This window comes from Epinephelus lanceolatus, chromosome 3 (assembly GCF_041903045.1).
Source record: "Epinephelus lanceolatus isolate andai-2023 chromosome 3, ASM4190304v1, whole genome shotgun sequence".
NCBI classification, from domain to species: Eukaryota; Metazoa; Chordata; class Actinopteri; order Perciformes; family Serranidae; genus Epinephelus; species Epinephelus lanceolatus.
In genome coordinates, this window is record NC_135736.1 from 44,731,030 (window position 1) to 44,749,160 (window position 18,131).

Genomic DNA, 18,131 nt, shown 5'->3' on the forward strand with positions numbered 1-18,131 from the left:
AGTTTAAGGAGGTCATGACTTCCGACCCCGCTGAAGGATACAGTCTGGGGTGAACATTTGTTTTCTGTGGACAAGTGTGTTTTGTGTCAGAGATCAAGATGTTGTCCATGTTGTTAAGCCATCAGGAGTGTCTTGACAGCATGGCAGTGGACTAAAGAACAGTCTGGATCTGTGGTCAGGAGAGGCAACAGCCGCACCCTGCAAGTTCTGCTCACAAAGTGATGCAGTGAACTTGATCATTTCACAGGAGAGACTTAAATGTTCTGACAGGAGGGTGGGATAGAGCACACAATAAGAGGAGCAACAGTTCTCCAGTCCTCCTGAATCTCTCTCTCCTTCCACTTTTTTTCAATCCTCTCCTTCCTCTGTCTTTTTCTCTCTTTCTTCTCCTCCTTCCACTCTCTTTTTATCTCCTTCACCATCTTCAGCCTCTTTTTCTCCTTCCTCTCTCTTTCTCTCTCCTCCTTCTCCATCTTCTCTCTCTCTTTAGCCTCCTTTCTCTGTCTTTTCCTCTCCATTTCCAACCTCTTCAAATGCTTTTCATCTGGCCTCCTTTCCCATCTTTCTCTCTCCTCCTTCCTCTGTCTTTCCTGTTGTTCTCTCCTTAACTCATCCAATCTCACCATCTCTGCCCACAGCTCATCTCTCGCCTTTATCACCCTCTTCATCCTCTCTTTCTCCTCCTGCTTGTTTTCTCTCCTTCCAATTCCACAACCAAACCAAGAAATCATCCTTGATGAACTGGTTGGTGGAATCTGCAGAAGACGAAGGTCTCTCACCCCATCGCCCCTGCTGCCTCCATGTGGCGGAGGACTCCTTATCTTCAGGAGACGAAGGGCTCTCACCCTGAGATTGCCGAGATGTCTGCCTTCTCGCCAATATAATGGAACTAGATGGCACTCAGGTACCTCAAGCACTACCACTCAGAAAGTAGTGTGCATCTATTCATGGACGAGAAGCTTGTGCTCGTGACATTGTGAGATGTCCCCGGCTGAGCTGTAACTTTGCTAGCTCAGTGGTGCTAGGTGAGCTAGCAGTAGATGCACACTTCTTTCTGTATGTTGATAGGATTGGCGGGTGTTGGTTGGTAAAAAGAAAAATAGATCCTACATGAAACTGCTCACAACAACGTCTATGGATTGTCTTGAGTAACCTCGTCATGATTTCTGCAAAGAGACATTGCTGTTGAGTTTTTTTTAAAATCATTGTTTTTGGCGCTTTTAGCACCACAAACTGAGTGCCATATAGTTCCATTATATTGGAGAGAAGGCAGACATCTCTGCGGCCGATATCTCCAACACTCTGCAACTCACACCAAAACAATCTACATTTATAAATAGCACCACAGGTGAAAGGAAAAATGTGAATTTTTGATTTTGGGGATGAACTGTCCCTTTAAAGGCCTTTCATACTCACACAGGTGTTTCCAGTTGTTGTAGCTGATTTAGACCTCTGCACAAATGACATGATGTCACCAGTGTCTATGGACTCATAAGACTAATGAATGAGCAAGCTGTCGGACAAGTCCAGCAAAGCTAATTATGCAAAAACAAGTGAACACTCCTGTGTGTTAAAAGGCTTTAACAGCACCTATCTTCAAAAATACAGCATGCACACTTTGAATTCATTCTCAGTGACAGCACCTCAAATCTCTAATGAAAACTCAAATCTTTGTCACTGGAGAATGTATTCAACACTTTTAATTACCTGTAATGCACTGTGGGGTTTTGTAATGAAGATAACGAGTCATTAGCTCGCAGTTACTGTAGCGGAGGTACTACTGCCCTCTAGTGGGCACTGTTCTGGGCCAGCCATCAGTGTAACACACTGATGGCTGGCCCAGAGTTGATGAATATAAATATCTTTCTTTGCATTATATTTCTCCACTAATATGTGGTTAGAAATTGTTGGGGGTTTGAGTTACAGGCTCATCTGTGCAGAATACCCACTCTGGACACAGTATAGTTAAAGATTTTTAAAGGTAAGTGTCGTAAATGTTCAAAACTGTTTTCAAAAGCAACAGAGAAATATCTTCTATCCTTCAGTTTTCAGTGTTCCAGCATGTATGGAATAATTAATGTGTATCTGAAATTATTTTCCACATTTTAATGCTGATGCTTTGGTGCCCCCTCATCGTTTGGCAGCAGGTGGAGTGTGAGAGCTCACTGACCAGCAAACACAGTCTGGATTTGTGTTTGGTCATTATTCAGATCAGAGACCGTCGTCCTTCCTCTTCCTGTTGACAGTACAGTGTCTAATGAGGTAGGAGGGGCGTTTTGGGACTGATATAGTAGCTGACCGTCTCTCCTGTGGCCACAGTTCACTGAAGCTCCCAGTCAGTCAGCATGGGTTGGTGGACGCTACACAATGTTTTATTTCTCATGTTTCTCTGCAGCTCCAATGGGCAGGATGTCTCTCATGCAGTGTAAGTGTCTTTTTTCTTCTAACTGTAAATACAGTTTATGTGTTCAAAGTTTTGTTTACTAATGACACTGTTTTCTTTACAGACGCCCCTGGCGTGAGAGGTATGTTCTTGTGCACAGAGATCATATACACACTTTTAACTTTAATCCTCTGAGAGTTTAAGTTATTGTTTCTAAATTTGCTCCCCAGATTTCCAATAAGAGAGGAACTTTGGATACGCCATCATCAGTAAGTAACCAAAGCTGGACTTAACAGAAAACACAACATCAGTATCATTTGAAAAGTGAATTTTGAGATTAAGTGTGTTAATTCAGCACTGCTTAGTGGCTGCTGATATGTGCTGACGTGTCTTTAAAGGAATAGTACACCCACAGAATGATTATTTGTATATTGATTAATCACCTTGTGTTGTGTAAATTCATGAGGAAACCTTTGTTTTTCTTGCATGCCTCCACAGTGAACAAATAATCCAAAAATGGAGAAAATTCTTAATGAATTGGAATAAAATGAGGGCCGCATTTACCAACACTAAAACTATATCAACAAACTCTCAACACAACTCATGCAGTATAATTGAAGTCTTATTTATCCAGTCATATGCTCACATATACTACCCAAATACATGCATCAACAGTAAGAGTTTTTGTCAGTTAAATTCACAATAATTATTTCTTTATTTGAGGCTTAGCATATTCAGTGGTAGGATCAATGACAGATACACTATGTTTGACAAGAACAGATTGAAAAACCATTACCTTGCACTTCTATCCCTTTCAGTTTTTACATTCTTTTTAACCCCACTGCCTTTTCTTTTCTCTTTGCTTTAATTCTCATGTGTTGCCTCACTGAAGCTGATACCACGTGTATTTGATTTTGTGTCATAATACCACAGACTGTTTATTTAATCTCTGTCTTAGTTTGCAGTGCTTCGTCATGACTGAAATTAATACTTGTTCTGTTTATTTGCAGCATACCACAGCCAAAGGCCACAGTTAGTTCTGCACCGAGGTACAGTTGCTGTTTATACAACAGTCGAACCAAACTGTGCTGCTAATTGTTACGGCTTAAGTTTTTCTTTACATATTCTCTGACCTCCCCTGACTTGTTATCACTAATAGATGGTTTGTCTTGACTTGTCTTTCACAAGCTTTGCAGTGCTCCTGTTATCTTTCAAAACACAGTTTAATACATCTAAATACTGCTGTTTCTGTTTTTTAAATGGTAATAGTTGTACAGTAGTAGTGGCCTAACAGAAGTAGCATATGGAAGCACGATGCTGCTATTTGACACTTTATCGACTCAATTTTTTTTTCTATCTTTTTTTTTTTACTCTTTGCTTTTGAATTTGTGAACACTGAAAAAAAAAATTAAAATTCAGCTTTTGAAACTGCAAATAAGAAATTTCATATTTTTATTTCAAATATGTAAACTAGCTATTATTATACAGTATTTTTATGGGGAAGCGTCACTAGTCTGGGCCAGATCCACTCCTTGCTCCTCCACAGCTCCACCCATGTGTCGAAATATGGTCATTTCTGTCTCCAAAATCCAAGATGGCATCTGCCAAAATGCCAGACCGATGTCACGGTGGCTACATCTATTATTTTTTACAGTCTATGGGGAGGCAAGCTCACCCCTTGGGCTACTTTGTAGTACTGCAGGGGGTACATGAGATTTCTTTCAAAGGTTAAATGCTTACTTACTAAAATAATTTTATTACTTGTAAGTGCAATTTATCACAAAGACACAGTTAAATGCAACTACATTGCCATCTTAGTGTTATTGCATGATGACAAAAATTCGGTTTGCCTTGAATTTAGTGATGAATTCCAAACATTTGAAATGTATGGCTCTGGTATTTTTCCGTTATAAGGTTGTTGATGAGTAAATTAGACACTGATGGTGCAGCACCGTGTTGTACCTCTTTACATAGGCTAATTTTTTTCCTACCAAAACTGTTTTTCACTGGTCAGGTGGCTCTCGGGTGATGAAATACTTCAAAGGGAGTAAATTGAAAAAAAAAAGTTTGAGGACCTCTAATGTATAGTCACATCAGTGATGCAGTAGTACTGCTGGTGATAGTTAAAGTTGTGTTAGCACCTACCCATATAATAAATACTTCCCCTGGCTCGTGTTGTTTTCCTGCAGGTTTACCTTGCTGGCTCCAGACCTGTTGAGGACAGACAGCCAGGAGAACATCTATTTACAGGCAGACGGTGTATCCAACCCCGTCACCGTCTCCATCTCCATCCTGGATTTCAGCAAGACCACCATGCTCCTCCAGGACTCTGCCACACTCAATTCGGAAAATGGATTCCATGTGCTCAAGGCCATACAGGTGACTCACCGTGGTTGTTTGTGTTGTGTTTACATGCCCTAGGTCAGTAATCAGATTTCTCCCCTAACCTGTGACCCCCTTTATTTTGAGTGTGTTTTTGAAGCATTTGAACTGACAGCACAGCAAGAAAACAGGCTTTGTATACTTGTGTACAAACACACTGATTGTTATCACATGATGTAAACAACAGACGAGCTGATGCGACCAGCAACACGTAAGAGATCAGAACTGTTACTCATCATGATGCTTCTTCTAATTTTAAACATCATCCTGTATCTCAATCTCATTTCATCCCAGCTTCCCTCGGATCGTTTGAATCGAGAAGAGAAAAAGAACAAGTTTGTGTATCTCAAGGTGAACTTTGGGGGCCACTACACTGAGGAGAGGGTACTGATGGTGTCCTTTCACTCTGGATACATCTTCATCCAGACAGACAAACCTGTCTATAATCCCGGAGACACTGGTGAGATCTAAAGATGCAGATGAAAAACAACCAACCACCAAACATAACCACGAAATATCCACATGCATATGAAAGACCATCAGTAGAATCTGGGTTGAAACTGCTGATTCAGTTTGGTTGATAAGAACTGTATAATGTTTTTAAATACATTGAAATGCTGAGCTGATATTCGTAGTGATAATAGTACCAGTAATGGTGACAGTAGATGTAGTGATCACAGAAACAGTACTAGTAGAAGTAGTTGTAATATCAATAAAGCACTCAAATAATCTAAGACTGATGTACAAATCATGTAAACTTTATTTTTTAGTATGTTTAAGAGAGTCTTTTGTCCATTTGCCTCTTCAGTTCGGTTCAGAACCTTTGTGTCCTCACCGTCCTTCAAGGCCTTTAACAGCTCCGTCACTATTGATATGCAGGTAAACAAATAAATGATTAGTTGATTAATTGATAAGCCAATTATTCTCTTGTTCCAGCCTCTCAAGATTGGCTGTTTTTTCTATTCTATATCACAGTCAAATGAATGTGTTTGGGCTTTAGACTGTTGGTATGTGAAAACAAGACTTTTGAAAACACAGCCTTGGGGTCTACATAATTTTTAGGCACATTTTTGATTATTTTTTTCACATTTATAGAGTATGGAGTGCACCCAAAAATGAAAATTCAGCCATTATCTACTCACCCATATGCTGAGGGAGGCTCTGTTGAAGTTTTAGAGTCCTCACAATACTTACGGAGATCCGAGGGGGAAGTGGGTAGCAGCACAACTGCACACCTAATGGCTGACGGCGACCCAGATTAAAATGTCAAGGAACACATAATTGAAACCACAAAATATCTCCATATTGCTCGTCCGTAGTGATCCAAGTGTCCTGAAGCATAAAAAGTTGTTTGGAAAAACGTCATTTAAACTCTGTTTTTAGCCTCATTGTAGCCTGTAGCTCTAACTGCCTCTCTGTGGACTGTGCTCACATGTGAAAGCACGTGAACACACATGAAGGCGGTGCCCATGTCTCACGGTCTCGTGCAAGCCCACACACGTCAGCACGGTGTACACAGAGGCAGTCAGTGTGCAGTTGTGTTGCTACCCACTTCCCCCTTGGATCTCCATAAGTGTTGTGAGGACTCTAAAATTTCACCAGAGCCTCCCTCGGCATATAGGTAAGTAGACAATGGCTCAATTTTCATTTTTTGGTGCACTATCCCTTTAATGAATTAACCAATAAATGATGCAGCCCTGGTAAATGTGACATCTTGAGTTAGAAGATGTTTTATATTTTCTGCTGGTGCGACACTTTGTAGTCACAGTGAGTCATAGGTTATATATGTATTAGCTTTAATTAGTCTGTTTCCGTTTGTGTCACAGAATCCAGATGGCGTGGTGGTTAAACAGACCACCAGGGTCAGAGCTGTCAATGGCATCTTTGCAGACACTTTTCCTCTCTCTGAACTTGTCAAGTAAGATCACGTTTTTTGACTCATCTTTCAACTCCTTCCACAGCCAAGAGATTTAAACGTGTTTATCTTTTTTCTTTTTTTTTTTTCAAGAGAAGTTTGCTTAGCATTCACACGGCCATCCTGCAACACATTCAAACAGTACAGCCACAATCTTCAAGAACTGTAGATTCTAAGATGTTGGGCATCTTAGCGTAATATGTTGAGGAAAGAAGGAGTGTTATTTAATCAGTATTTCTTTCTGGAATTACCCAGAAGACCTAGAAACTCCAATCAGCAACTCATAAACGTATTTATTTTAGGCCTACACTTGCTTCAGTTTGGCTCTTGGGATGACATTGTTGGTCAGTCTGGCAATCTACCACTTTGGTCCAGACGTTCATTCTCACCAGAGGATCAGTCTCAGAGACTTTGGCAATCCCTTGATTATTCGTGTTGTGCCACTGGTGGATCAGAGATTTGCTTTATACAATGAAATATTTTAACATCACAATGATGTATTGGCACAAAATTTCATACAGACATTCATGGTTTCCAGAGGATGTATCCTACTGTCTTTGGTGATTCCTTGATGTTTTCTCTAGAGCCACCATGACATTTACATTTGTGGTTTTGAGTGAAATGTCTCAACAACTATTGGATGGATTGTCATTGGATTTGGTTCACAGATTCATCTGCCACTTGGGATCAAATGTTAGTATACTAACATGCTGAACTAAGATGCTGCTGTAGACTCTTAGGCGTAGTCATTTTGATTCTGTCAGTTGCATCTGGTTTAAAAACTACCTCTCTAATAGATTAAAATCTCTAAAAATGGGTGATGTCTTCTTTTAAATATTACTGCAGGTGTTCAACAGGGTTCAGTGTTGGGTACAGTATTGTTTTCAGATAAATGATTTTGTCCCCACCTCTGAATCTTGTAAATTTCATTGTTATGCAGATGAGACAGTTCTTTATTGTTCAGAATTGAAAAAGGAAAAAATGTAGTTCTCTTACAGTGCACCTTATACATGGAATAATCTGCAAAATACATTGATCTTAGACACTCTGCTGCCATAACAGCTGTTCAAATGCCTTATTTCAGATTTCATTTTAATTGACTGTAAATGCTTCTAACTGTACATCTACTCCATAGCACGTTTATGACACTGTATTTTAACTTTAAATATTATGTATTGTTGTTTTGTATTATTTGTTCTAAATTTTTTATTTGTAACTGGTTTGCATATTGGTTATCTTTTTATTTTAACTTACTTTACGTTTGCTTCTTGATTGTTTTTCATTTGTTTATTCATGCTTGGCATAATTGAAAATGAGGTTCCCCCTCAATTGATTTCCTGAGTCTTAAGTAAAGGTTTGAATGAATAAAATGTACAGATATGTGTTGCTCCTAAGACCAACCCCCACATTTCTCTCTTTTATGTGTTTTCTCTGATATGACTATATGTTGTGTGACAGTGAAGGAAAATGGACAGTGACTGCAAAGTTTGACCACTGGCAGCAGAACACATTCACCGCCCAGTTTGAGGTGAAGAAATATGGTAGGTCAAGTTAGCCTGTGCATAGTTCTGCTAATAAAATCAGTAACATGTTTTGTTATACAACTATGCTATATTTCTATGCTGTGCTGTGTTTTAGTGCTTCCTGCCTTCAATGTTACCCTGACGCCCAAGAAGTCCTACCTTGACCTGGATGACAAGGAACTGGAAGTAGAGATTTCGGCTAGGTCTGTCTAACACACTCATACACAGACATGATTGATATGTCTCTGCCATTTACTGTCTTTCGGTCGTATTATTTCACTAACTCCTTAAAGTGAACCTTAACCTACATTAATATTGATTGAACTTTAACTGTTATTCCTGTTAACAATTAATTCCATATCATAAATCCTACCAATCCCGCACTTGACATAATCCTAACCTTAACTCTAAAACCATGTCCGAACACTAAACTAGCCTCAGGAGAAGTCAGGAGACGCACATTTTTTTTCTTGCGATGGGATTTAATCCTCATATTGAAACCGCAAGAATGTTCACATACACCTTGTTTATAAGGACATCTGATGATATAAAGTTATCCCTCCAGGATTTTTGATTACATAAGAAATATAATGATCTGCTGACTGCTGATTTAACCTTGCTGTGACTGTGTTCCAGGTACCTGTATGGGGAGCCAGTCCAGGGGACGGCTTATGTGGTGTTTGGAGTGAAGATCAACCAAGAGATGAGAAGGCTGCCTTCAGTGAAGCAGGTGTCAGATGTAAGTCACTGTTTACATTCTTTGTTATGAAGCTTTTTTTCATGTTGGGACCTAAGCGAACATCACTGTAGTGTTTTTGGACAGCATGTCCCAGAGTTCCCCTGTTAGTGAATAATCTGAGCTGTGCAACCAGGAGGCTCTTTTTCTATATGCCGATCTGACAAAGCAGAGGACTCTCATGAGAGAAGGAGAGGAGGCGTGTGCTTAACAGTAAATAAGGACTGGTGTATCAGTGGCAATGTGAGGTGCTGTCCTGTTCCTGCTGTGGATCACTGCTATATGCCATTCAGAGGCAACTGCAGGGTGGAGTTGCTGACCGGGTTAGGGAGAAGCAACCATACAGTCTTATTGAGTTGTTAAGGATGTGTGGACAGTTATACAGCAGCAGCCAAAAATGTAAAAAGACTTTTTAAAAAAACAAAAAAGGACTAAATTACAGTGCACAAGTTAAAGAAACTGATGGGATCACTGGAGTTGTACCCTGTATAATTCCTCGTGACGAATAAATAATTGATTGATTAAAGGTTTTTTGGCCAGTATTTATTCTTTAGATCAGTTACAACAGTGGAAAAATACCCTTTATCTGTGTGTTCTCCTGCAGCTCGATGGAGGAGTCGTCACACTAAGCATGGACGAGATCAAGAGAGCTTACCCCAACATCAGATCTTTGGTGGGCAACTCTGTGTATGTGAAGGCCTCTGTGCTCACCAAGTCAGGTAAGCACTTCATGTCAGTGGATGTACAGGAAATAAAAAGGAAAGTCAACTCTTTGACAAATTATTTGTCTCTCAAGAAGCTTACAGAGTTTGTTGCATAGCTGGACGTGCTTGTCAACATGCAAAAAGTGCTCTTACACAACACACTGACTTTGGCTCCGCCAGAAAATCAATTGGTAAAACCAGTCATTCACAAAAAGTTTACACATCCAGCACAAACGTCATTAAACCTAGGTGATATTCTTTTAAAGAATACGGTTATCTTTCTTGTGCACACAGGACAAACAGTAGGAGACTGTCACAGGATCACAAACAAGCTAGGCTGTGTAGTGTCGCTGCATATACTCATATCTTCTTAATTTGCTTGCGCCATAGCCTAGTAAGACCAAACTCTTCAAAATGTTTTAATCAGACCACTGTTTATTTTGCACCCTGTACTGGACAGATCGATGGCGTCATCCAAACAACTCTACTTTTGAAATTTAGCCTGGGGTTCGATTGTGTATCAACATGACCTTTAAACCTCTGGACAAACTAAAGTAATCAAAAACCTTTGACCCTCCCCTGTGGCCTAGCTTTTTGAGAATGTAGGGCACACAGGTTTTGGAAAGTAAAAGTGCTGATCATTTACTGTGTTCAGGTTCGATCATGGGTACAAACAACATGCATTACATTGAATATATGTATATATATACATATATATATATATATATATATATATATATATAATTTTTTTTTACTAGTGATGAGTGAGTACACTTTAATCTGTGTCTGTTCCACCAACTAAATGATATGTATCTGTATACTCAGTATGGGTGGATATTAAACTGGAAGTTGGTGGGAGCTATCTGGATGTTGTTGTGTTAAGTCTAAAATTGATTGGTTATTTTCTGATGGTAACCCCAGATTTACACAAAGTCCTGCAAGATTTCATGTTCCATGTTTCAAGTGATCATTTTAAGCCAAACCACGATCTTTACCGAGCCCTAACCAAGTGCTTTTTGTGTCTAAACCTAAGCAGACCTTGACCACAGCATGTCACACCATAAGGACACAGTCACACATGACCATAATGAATACAGGCAAATATTCACCTCCCATTTACTTCCATTCAGTGCAAGCAATGGAGCGATTAAAACAGTCGCTTTTGTTGGCAAAGCGAATTCAAATCTGCGCATTGTGTGGAGTTCAACTTTGGTGAACTTTGACCAGTGAAGTGAAAGCCTCAACCAAGAGCAACGGAGTATATGTGGAGGAGACACTGATTGTTTTGTGCCTACAATATTGCGTGATGTTGGCCATGAAAATGCAAACTGCCCCACATGAGAGATGCTTCCTGGTTGGCAGTGAGTTGGAAGACAGGCAAGAACATGGGAAATGTACCAATAATATCACATTTTGCCAAATCTATTTGCAAGCTAGCTTTCTGTGTGCGTCAAACCTGTCACTGCCCACATTCAGCAAAAATATTGCATCGGCAGGAGATGGTCAGGTGATCATGTGCGACCGTACGCTTAACCCACAAGACAATAATATTATGATACGACGAGCTTCTCAAATCCAGGGTTGCTAGTTAGCCATGACCAAACTGTCATTGTTTGATCACAAGTTGCTATATTTATCATAAATGTAAAATCTATTTACAGAACAACTTGACGACTGAGCTTAAAATATCTATGATCACAAGGGTAAAGACTCATTTATATTTCCAGTAAGTACAAAAACAGACATGTCCGTTTTAAACTTTGTAAACGTCATTGCCCTCGTACTTCCATGCGCCCCTTATGAATGCATAGATAAAGCCAATAGATGGCACTAGAGGGCAGAGTCACACACAAAAAACGAGGCGATGGTTGAGAAGGTCGGAATACTGTAACTTTAAAAAAAAAAAAAAAAGATTATTTAGAGGCATTTTCACCTTTAGTGGATAGGACAGCTTTTAGAGTGAAAGGGGGTCAGAGAGAGGTAATGACAAGCAGCAAAGGGCCACAGGTTGGAATTGATGGAGAATTCTTTTCACTATTTTTACTATATATTATGATATATTATTGTATATTACTGATTCATTCCGTTCTGCCATTAGTTAAATTTCTTCATAGTGTCCTACGGTGGCATCTTGGTTGAATTATGATACACTGGCTCTATGATCTCTGGTGGTACTGCTCCGTTTCGTGTGTATCCGCAAGCTTTAGAAAATGTGCACAAATATGGATGAAATCTAGTACAAATATTGACACATTTTACTTGAATGATGCTCATGCCCGTAAAACAAAGGCTACAGTACATTGTCCATACTGGAACACTTACGTCATCCAAGTATTGAGCTCAACTCTGAATTTTACCCTACGAAATAAAAGTAATCTGCAAATTCTCCTTCAGGAACTGTAAGAAAACCCATCAAAATGTTCATAGAGTGAGATGGTATGAAAAAGTTAAAATATCACAGGGAACCCTCGAGTCTAAATTCCCAAAATTGTTCTGGTTCATGGTTATTCGTGCTGTTTGACCCTGGTGTTTCTCCTGTACAGGCAGTGATCTGGTTGAATCAGAGAAGTCTGGAATCAAAATTGTGGAGTCTCCGTATGTTGTATCCTTCAGAGACATGCCAAAGTACTTCAAGCCAGGCCTGCCGTTCGACTTCACAGTAAGGACCATCCTTTGTGTTTACGTTCTGTCTATTAAAACTGTTTTTTGTCCAGTAATGCTAAACACCACAAGCTGGATCTGTAGACCCTTTTACAGAGCCTGTTAAGGCGGGAATGTTGCACCATTATTCCGCCTTGTTGTTCTGTATAAAAGGTACGATCATGGAATGGGGGGACAGAGTTGTCTCAGGCTAAGGAGGTAGGAACAGCACCAAATCTACGTCTGTGTAAAATCGTGAGCCAGCAGGTCTGGATGGATGTGACATTTCGATGACTTGTTATGTGTGCAACTCGTTACCCGCAGATTTAAAAAGCAGCTAGCAGCAGTTAGCAGCTAACTCAAAGAAAAACAGCAACTGAAAGTGTAGGTAAATTGGAGAGACAGTGAGGTCCTGGAGCTCTTTACCTTCTGAGCAGAGGACAAGATAATCTGCTGTATAAGAGGACTAAAAAATCATTGTTCTTGTTCTTGTTATGCCATTGTTATTGTTTAGAAAGCACTGCCTAACATGCTTATCTGAACTGGCATTGTGCAAACACGCAAAAGTGCAGTAATGCAATTCATTGTCGCAGCAGTATTGCAGGATCTTGTCTTGTGTTCATGTTTACTTCAGTTCAATGACTGTGATTAAAACAGCAAAGTATATAAACTCACAGAGTGAAATTTTTCCCAACCTGTCCAGATCCAGGTGAGTCACCATGACGGTTCCCCGGCCCGTAACGTCTTGGTCAAAGTGACGCTGCTGGACGAGCCCCTGGTCGTCTTCATGGGCACTGCCAGAGTCACCGTCAACATGCCCGGTGCTCAACGGTCACAAACCATCACTGTTAGTAACTGCCGTTTTACTGTTGGTTTTGATTTTGGTCAGCTGTGTATGATATATTTAAAAATGTTCCCTCAAATTCTGTCCTTAGAAAAAACACATTCACAAACATATTTTTATATGCTTCTTGTAACAACACATGGAATCCTTATGATGTTTATATTGAGTTAAATATCCTAACCCATGATGTGATGATAATCATGGCTGCACTATGACACCAAATAAAAACAATCTAGTTTTTATGTGCGTCACTTTAGAGACATTTTCCCAAATTTAAAGTGACATATTTGGTATCCTTGAAAACATTTGGATTGAATTTAATATTCCAGTATTATTTATTGAACAGTGCTTTGCTGTAGAGCTAAAAGGATTTGTAGATTCAGTTCAATTAGTTTATCTCCTGAAAGTTAGTTAGAATCAACTCTTTTTGATTAAACTGTTAGTGACTTTTTTCAAGCATGAATTGCCCAAAATTTGCAGGTTTCAGTGTCTCAAGATGATTTCTGCTGTTTTTCTTTGCTGCATGTGTCAGTAAATTCACTTGAACTGTTTTTCTGGACAAAACAAGCTACTTGAAGACATCATGCTGAGCTCCCAAGAATTTTGATTGGCATTTTTCAGTATTTTATAATATTTTTACTACAAATTAATTGGTGGATTAATCAATGATGAAGATAATCTTAAATTGTAGCCCAAGTTTGCTGCATGACGTGCATTTGTGGGTCTTTTGTATGTAGGTTAGATCTAAAAGAATATAATGAATGTGAAGGTAGTTTTAACATCTTCAGAGGACATTATTTTGTCATTGGTCACTATGGACACCCCTGTCTTAAGCCAGATACATAAATAATGGCTATTTTGTGATTTGGAGCCTTAAAAAATCCTTCTAACTGAGATTTATTTTCTTGATTTTTTTGTCTTCCTTTGGGATTTTAAAGACAAAAACCGTAATGTGTTTTTTATTTTGTCGTTTTCCCAGGCTGAAACCGTGCAGACTGACCTGAGACCAGAGCAGCAGGCCAAACAACAGATTGTTGTTCATCCGTACGTTGCCTTTAACCAGCGCCACCAAAACTACCTGTACATCTCCACAGGGACCAACACGGCGTCTTTAGGAGACAGACTGTCCCTGAAACTCAGCATCAATGTTGAAGACGCGACGCACAGATCATTCATTACACACATCACCCACCTGGTGAGACAAGACCACACAGTACTAAATACTTGGAAGTCAGAAAGTGGAAAATAGAAGAAGCAACAATATCAAATAAAACACAGACATAAACAAGAAACATGTATTAGTCATGGCTTTCTCCTCAAAACTCTTTCAGGTGCTGAATAAAGGTAAAATCATTTCTGCTGAGCGTGTGGATGTGACGGGTCAGCTGGTCACCAGCATCGGACTGACGGTCACCCCGGAGATGATGCCGTCATTCCGTTTTGTGGCGTTCTACAGTATTCCCTGGGAAGGGCGCGAGGAGGTGGTGTCGGACTCTATCTGGGTGGATGTGGCAGATTCCTGTGTTGGAGGGGTGAGTGATCAGCTCAGTCTCAGAGGTCACTAGAGTCGTTAACAGAGTTTGTTGCATAGCTGAAAAAAATCAGCATCTGTCAACATGCAAAAAGCAAATATTGTGACACACCGACTTTGATTCTGTCTACAGTGCAAGGTTTAAAACATAACGGCCCAGTTGCCAGAAACAAATGTGTCATATCAGTGTTTGAAAAGTGAATAGGAGCTGACTTTGTCAAAGGGAGGTGGAGGAGATGGTGCAGACCACTGTTTGAGACCAACAAACAACAAAACTGGTTGTTTCTTAGTGAGTCATCGCTGTGTTTCCATCAGCTTTTTATGCACCAATCGTGGGTGTTTTGTCACAGCTCGTGTCTGTTTTTCCACCGGGGATTTTTAAGCCAAATCATGATCTTTTCCTAACCAAAACCAAGTAGTTTTTGTGCCCAAACCTAACCACATATTAACTTTAGTGTTGTTGAAACGTAGAATTTCAACGCGTCCTCTACATAATAACGTGCAAATGTAATGTATCCTCGGTTTGCCATCATTTTTTTCTGGCAAGTGGTTTGAGCTTTAAGGATAAAGCTGGCAATGTTTTTTTTTTGTTTTTTCTTAGGTTCAACAAATCCCACAAAAAAGTAAAAAAACAACGATGATTTGATTGTTAACAACAATCCGTCCTCTGTGCCATCGCGCTCCATAGCTGCTAAACCGTTAACAACACATCAGTGAGCCTCAATGTGGCACGAACACACACACACTGTAGTTTATATTAAGCACTAAATATGGATTAATCCACAGTAAAGCCACAACGATTAATTGTTTAGTTGCCAAGTATGTAATTAATCACCAACTAATTTGATAATCAATTAATGGGTTTGACTTTTTTTAAAAAAAAGCTTTTTAAATGTGAATACTTTCTGGTTTCTGTACTCATTTATGACAGTAAAACTAAATAACAAGACATTGAAGGATCTCATCTTAGGCTTTAGGGAACACTGATCAACATTTTTCACTATTTTCTGACATTTAGCAGACCAAACAACAAACAGATTAACCGATGAAATAATCGACAATGGACTTAACAATCGACAATGAAAATAATGGTTAGTTGCAATCCTAATCCACCACTGAAAATAACCCCAACATAAAGAATATAATATAGAATGATGCCAGTTTAGTGTTAGTATCTGCTCTGTTCCTCAGCCTTTTGTCCATCTTTGTGTCAACGCATTTTATTTCATGCTGTCTTACAGCTGACAGTCGGGCCGGTGGATGGCAAACATCGAGACTACACACCTGGGAAGAGCTTTAGTTTCGAGGTCAAGGGTGACCCGGGGGCAAAGGTCAGCCTGGTGGCTGTGGACAACGCTGTGTTTCTGCTGAACAGGGACAGACTTACACAGAGGAAGGTATGTGTGTCTAAACACAGAAAATACCCCACATGGAAACATTTAGATTTATTAAATTTCTTTTACAAATGAAACAGGTTATCACATAATAATTACAAAATTATTATATTTGTGGTTCTGTACCGACAAGCATCATCAGTGTTTTTGCTGTACAGAAACTTAAAAACCTCATATTCCCTCCTCAGGTTTGGAGCACTGTGGAGCACGGAGACATCGGCTGCACACGAGGGGGAGGCAGAGATGCCACGACGGTGTTTTCAGACGCAGGACTGCTCTTCGCCTCCAGCACCGGGATCAAAACCCAAACCAGACAAGGTACCTACGAGCATGGAGTAGCTGCCTGCTCAGCTCATGTGGGGAAGTATAGCTACACTATTTTGAAAAAGACCAAAAAAGAAAAAGAGATTCTCAAATGTAAGATTTTGACATGGCTTTGCATGTTGCAGCTTGTAGCTTCTCACCTTAAGGTGTTCAGCAAAACACAGACTAGTTTAAAAGAGTACTTCAAGTGCTGTGATTTGAACAAATCGCCTTGTTCTCCTCATTTTGTTTTGGTCTTTAAATAATTTCTATCGCTTAATTTTATTATTAGCTATAAAAAAATACAGGCAGGTAATGAACAGGTTAAATGGGTGAACCATACTTCCCAGTGCCAAGACTTCCTCTTCTGTGTGCCGATCATTGTATACAGTCAAAATAGCAACTTGAGACGCTCAACACACAGAGTTATGACACTCTATAAACAGATCTGCATATGAATGGAGATGAATTTTAAAATAAGCTTAAAAGAAAGCTAATAAAAAACAAATTGTTTGACGATAGCGGATTGGATTCTGCTTATTTTGCTCTTGACATGGACTGTTTACCCGCATGCAACCAAAGCCCACTCAAACGTGATAAATTGATACTTCTCGCGCTACAAATGCAAACCACACACTTCCAGTGCCAAAATCTTGTTCTGTTGTCAACAGCAGTGGTTTTCAAACTGTTTTCCCCGAGGCACACCAAAGGGCAAGCCAAAATTTCAGGGCACACCTGCATGTATATCTGTGCAGAGTAGCTTGTACAACGTGTCCTATCACTCTTATTACAACATGACAATATAAATTGGAAAAAGTCAGACAGGTTGCTTTTGTGATACAACATGCGTTGTTGTAATCTGCTCCGTACAATAAAGCAATCATTGTTCCACTCACGGCTTTGTCCTTATAAATGTTATCATCTCTTACTCTGGCTGCCAATCAGGACTTTTGATGTGTCACACGTAAAATTCCCACATGCAAACAGAGACAAATAGGTTCCCTGTGAAGGTTTCTTTTTTTTTTTTTATATTGAAATAAATTAAATTAAATATTTTTTTTTAGCTAGAGTTGCCTATTTATTAGGGAATGGATGTGCACAACATACTGATAACTTTTTGTATAGGCCCAGTTGAATATTGCCATAGTTATGTGTAGTTATTACAAAACCCCACACCATTAGAAAACCACTGGCCTACAGATTCTACATTCATGTGCAGATATCTGTTCACAGAGATTATTGCAGACTGATATTTGTGACCTTTTTTTTCCATAAATAAGAAAATCAGTATAAATGTTGAAAAAAAAAAACACTCCTGAAGGAAGTATGTTTTTGATTTCTCATCTATCGTTAGTTAGGTGTCAAGACAAAAGAACTTTTATATATGTAAATGTGTAATTTGTTCATTATTATATTTATTTATTTGTTTGTGTGTCATGCCAAATCATTTTGCCCATCCCACGTGGGATTACAAGAAACCATTTTGCAAACATCCTCAGGTCTTGCATGTACTAAGCATGTGGGAAAAAAAAGAAAATGAACATAAAAGAAAAACAAAACAAATATCCAAAATGAGCTATTCACATGAGAAAATGCTAAATATCTACAGATTATCTTGATAAAAAGCTTTTTCCCTCTCCTTTTATGCCTTAAGTCTTTGTGCATCCTCCATATTTATGAAATTGTCATCTATGTTTATCTTACTAACCAAAGCACTGTACAGATCACAGTGAAAAGGACAGTCTTCTTCTTCTAGTTTACCATACTGTCCAGTTT

At 39.3% G+C, this 18,131-nt stretch overlaps 1 protein-coding gene across 1 annotated transcript in view; it reads left to right on the top strand.

The window, feature by feature from the left end:
* Positions 1–2,285: 2,285 nt before the first annotated feature.
* Positions 2,286–18,131, top strand: part of LOC117255452 (complement C3-like) — a 43,809-nt gene continuing 27,963 nt past the window's right edge. The window contains exons 1-18 of the mRNA XM_033624388.2: positions 2,286–2,425; positions 2,508–2,525; positions 2,614–2,652; positions 3,394–3,432; positions 4,573–4,762; positions 5,060–5,225; positions 5,574–5,644; positions 6,592–6,683; positions 8,139–8,221; positions 8,319–8,406; positions 8,840–8,942; positions 9,544–9,658; positions 12,187–12,302; positions 12,987–13,130; positions 14,107–14,322; positions 14,459–14,659; positions 15,900–16,055; positions 16,241–16,370. Of these exons, the coding sequence (XP_033480279.2) occupies positions 2,346–2,425; positions 2,508–2,525; positions 2,614–2,652; positions 3,394–3,432; positions 4,573–4,762; positions 5,060–5,225; positions 5,574–5,644; positions 6,592–6,683; positions 8,139–8,221; positions 8,319–8,406; positions 8,840–8,942; positions 9,544–9,658; positions 12,187–12,302; positions 12,987–13,130; positions 14,107–14,322; positions 14,459–14,659; positions 15,900–16,055; positions 16,241–16,370 (2,047 nt within the window). The 5' untranslated portion in view covers positions 2,286–2,345. The remainder of the gene's footprint in view (positions 2,426–2,507; positions 2,526–2,613; positions 2,653–3,393; positions 3,433–4,572; positions 4,763–5,059; positions 5,226–5,573; positions 5,645–6,591; positions 6,684–8,138; positions 8,222–8,318; positions 8,407–8,839; positions 8,943–9,543; positions 9,659–12,186; positions 12,303–12,986; positions 13,131–14,106; positions 14,323–14,458; positions 14,660–15,899; positions 16,056–16,240; positions 16,371–18,131) is intronic.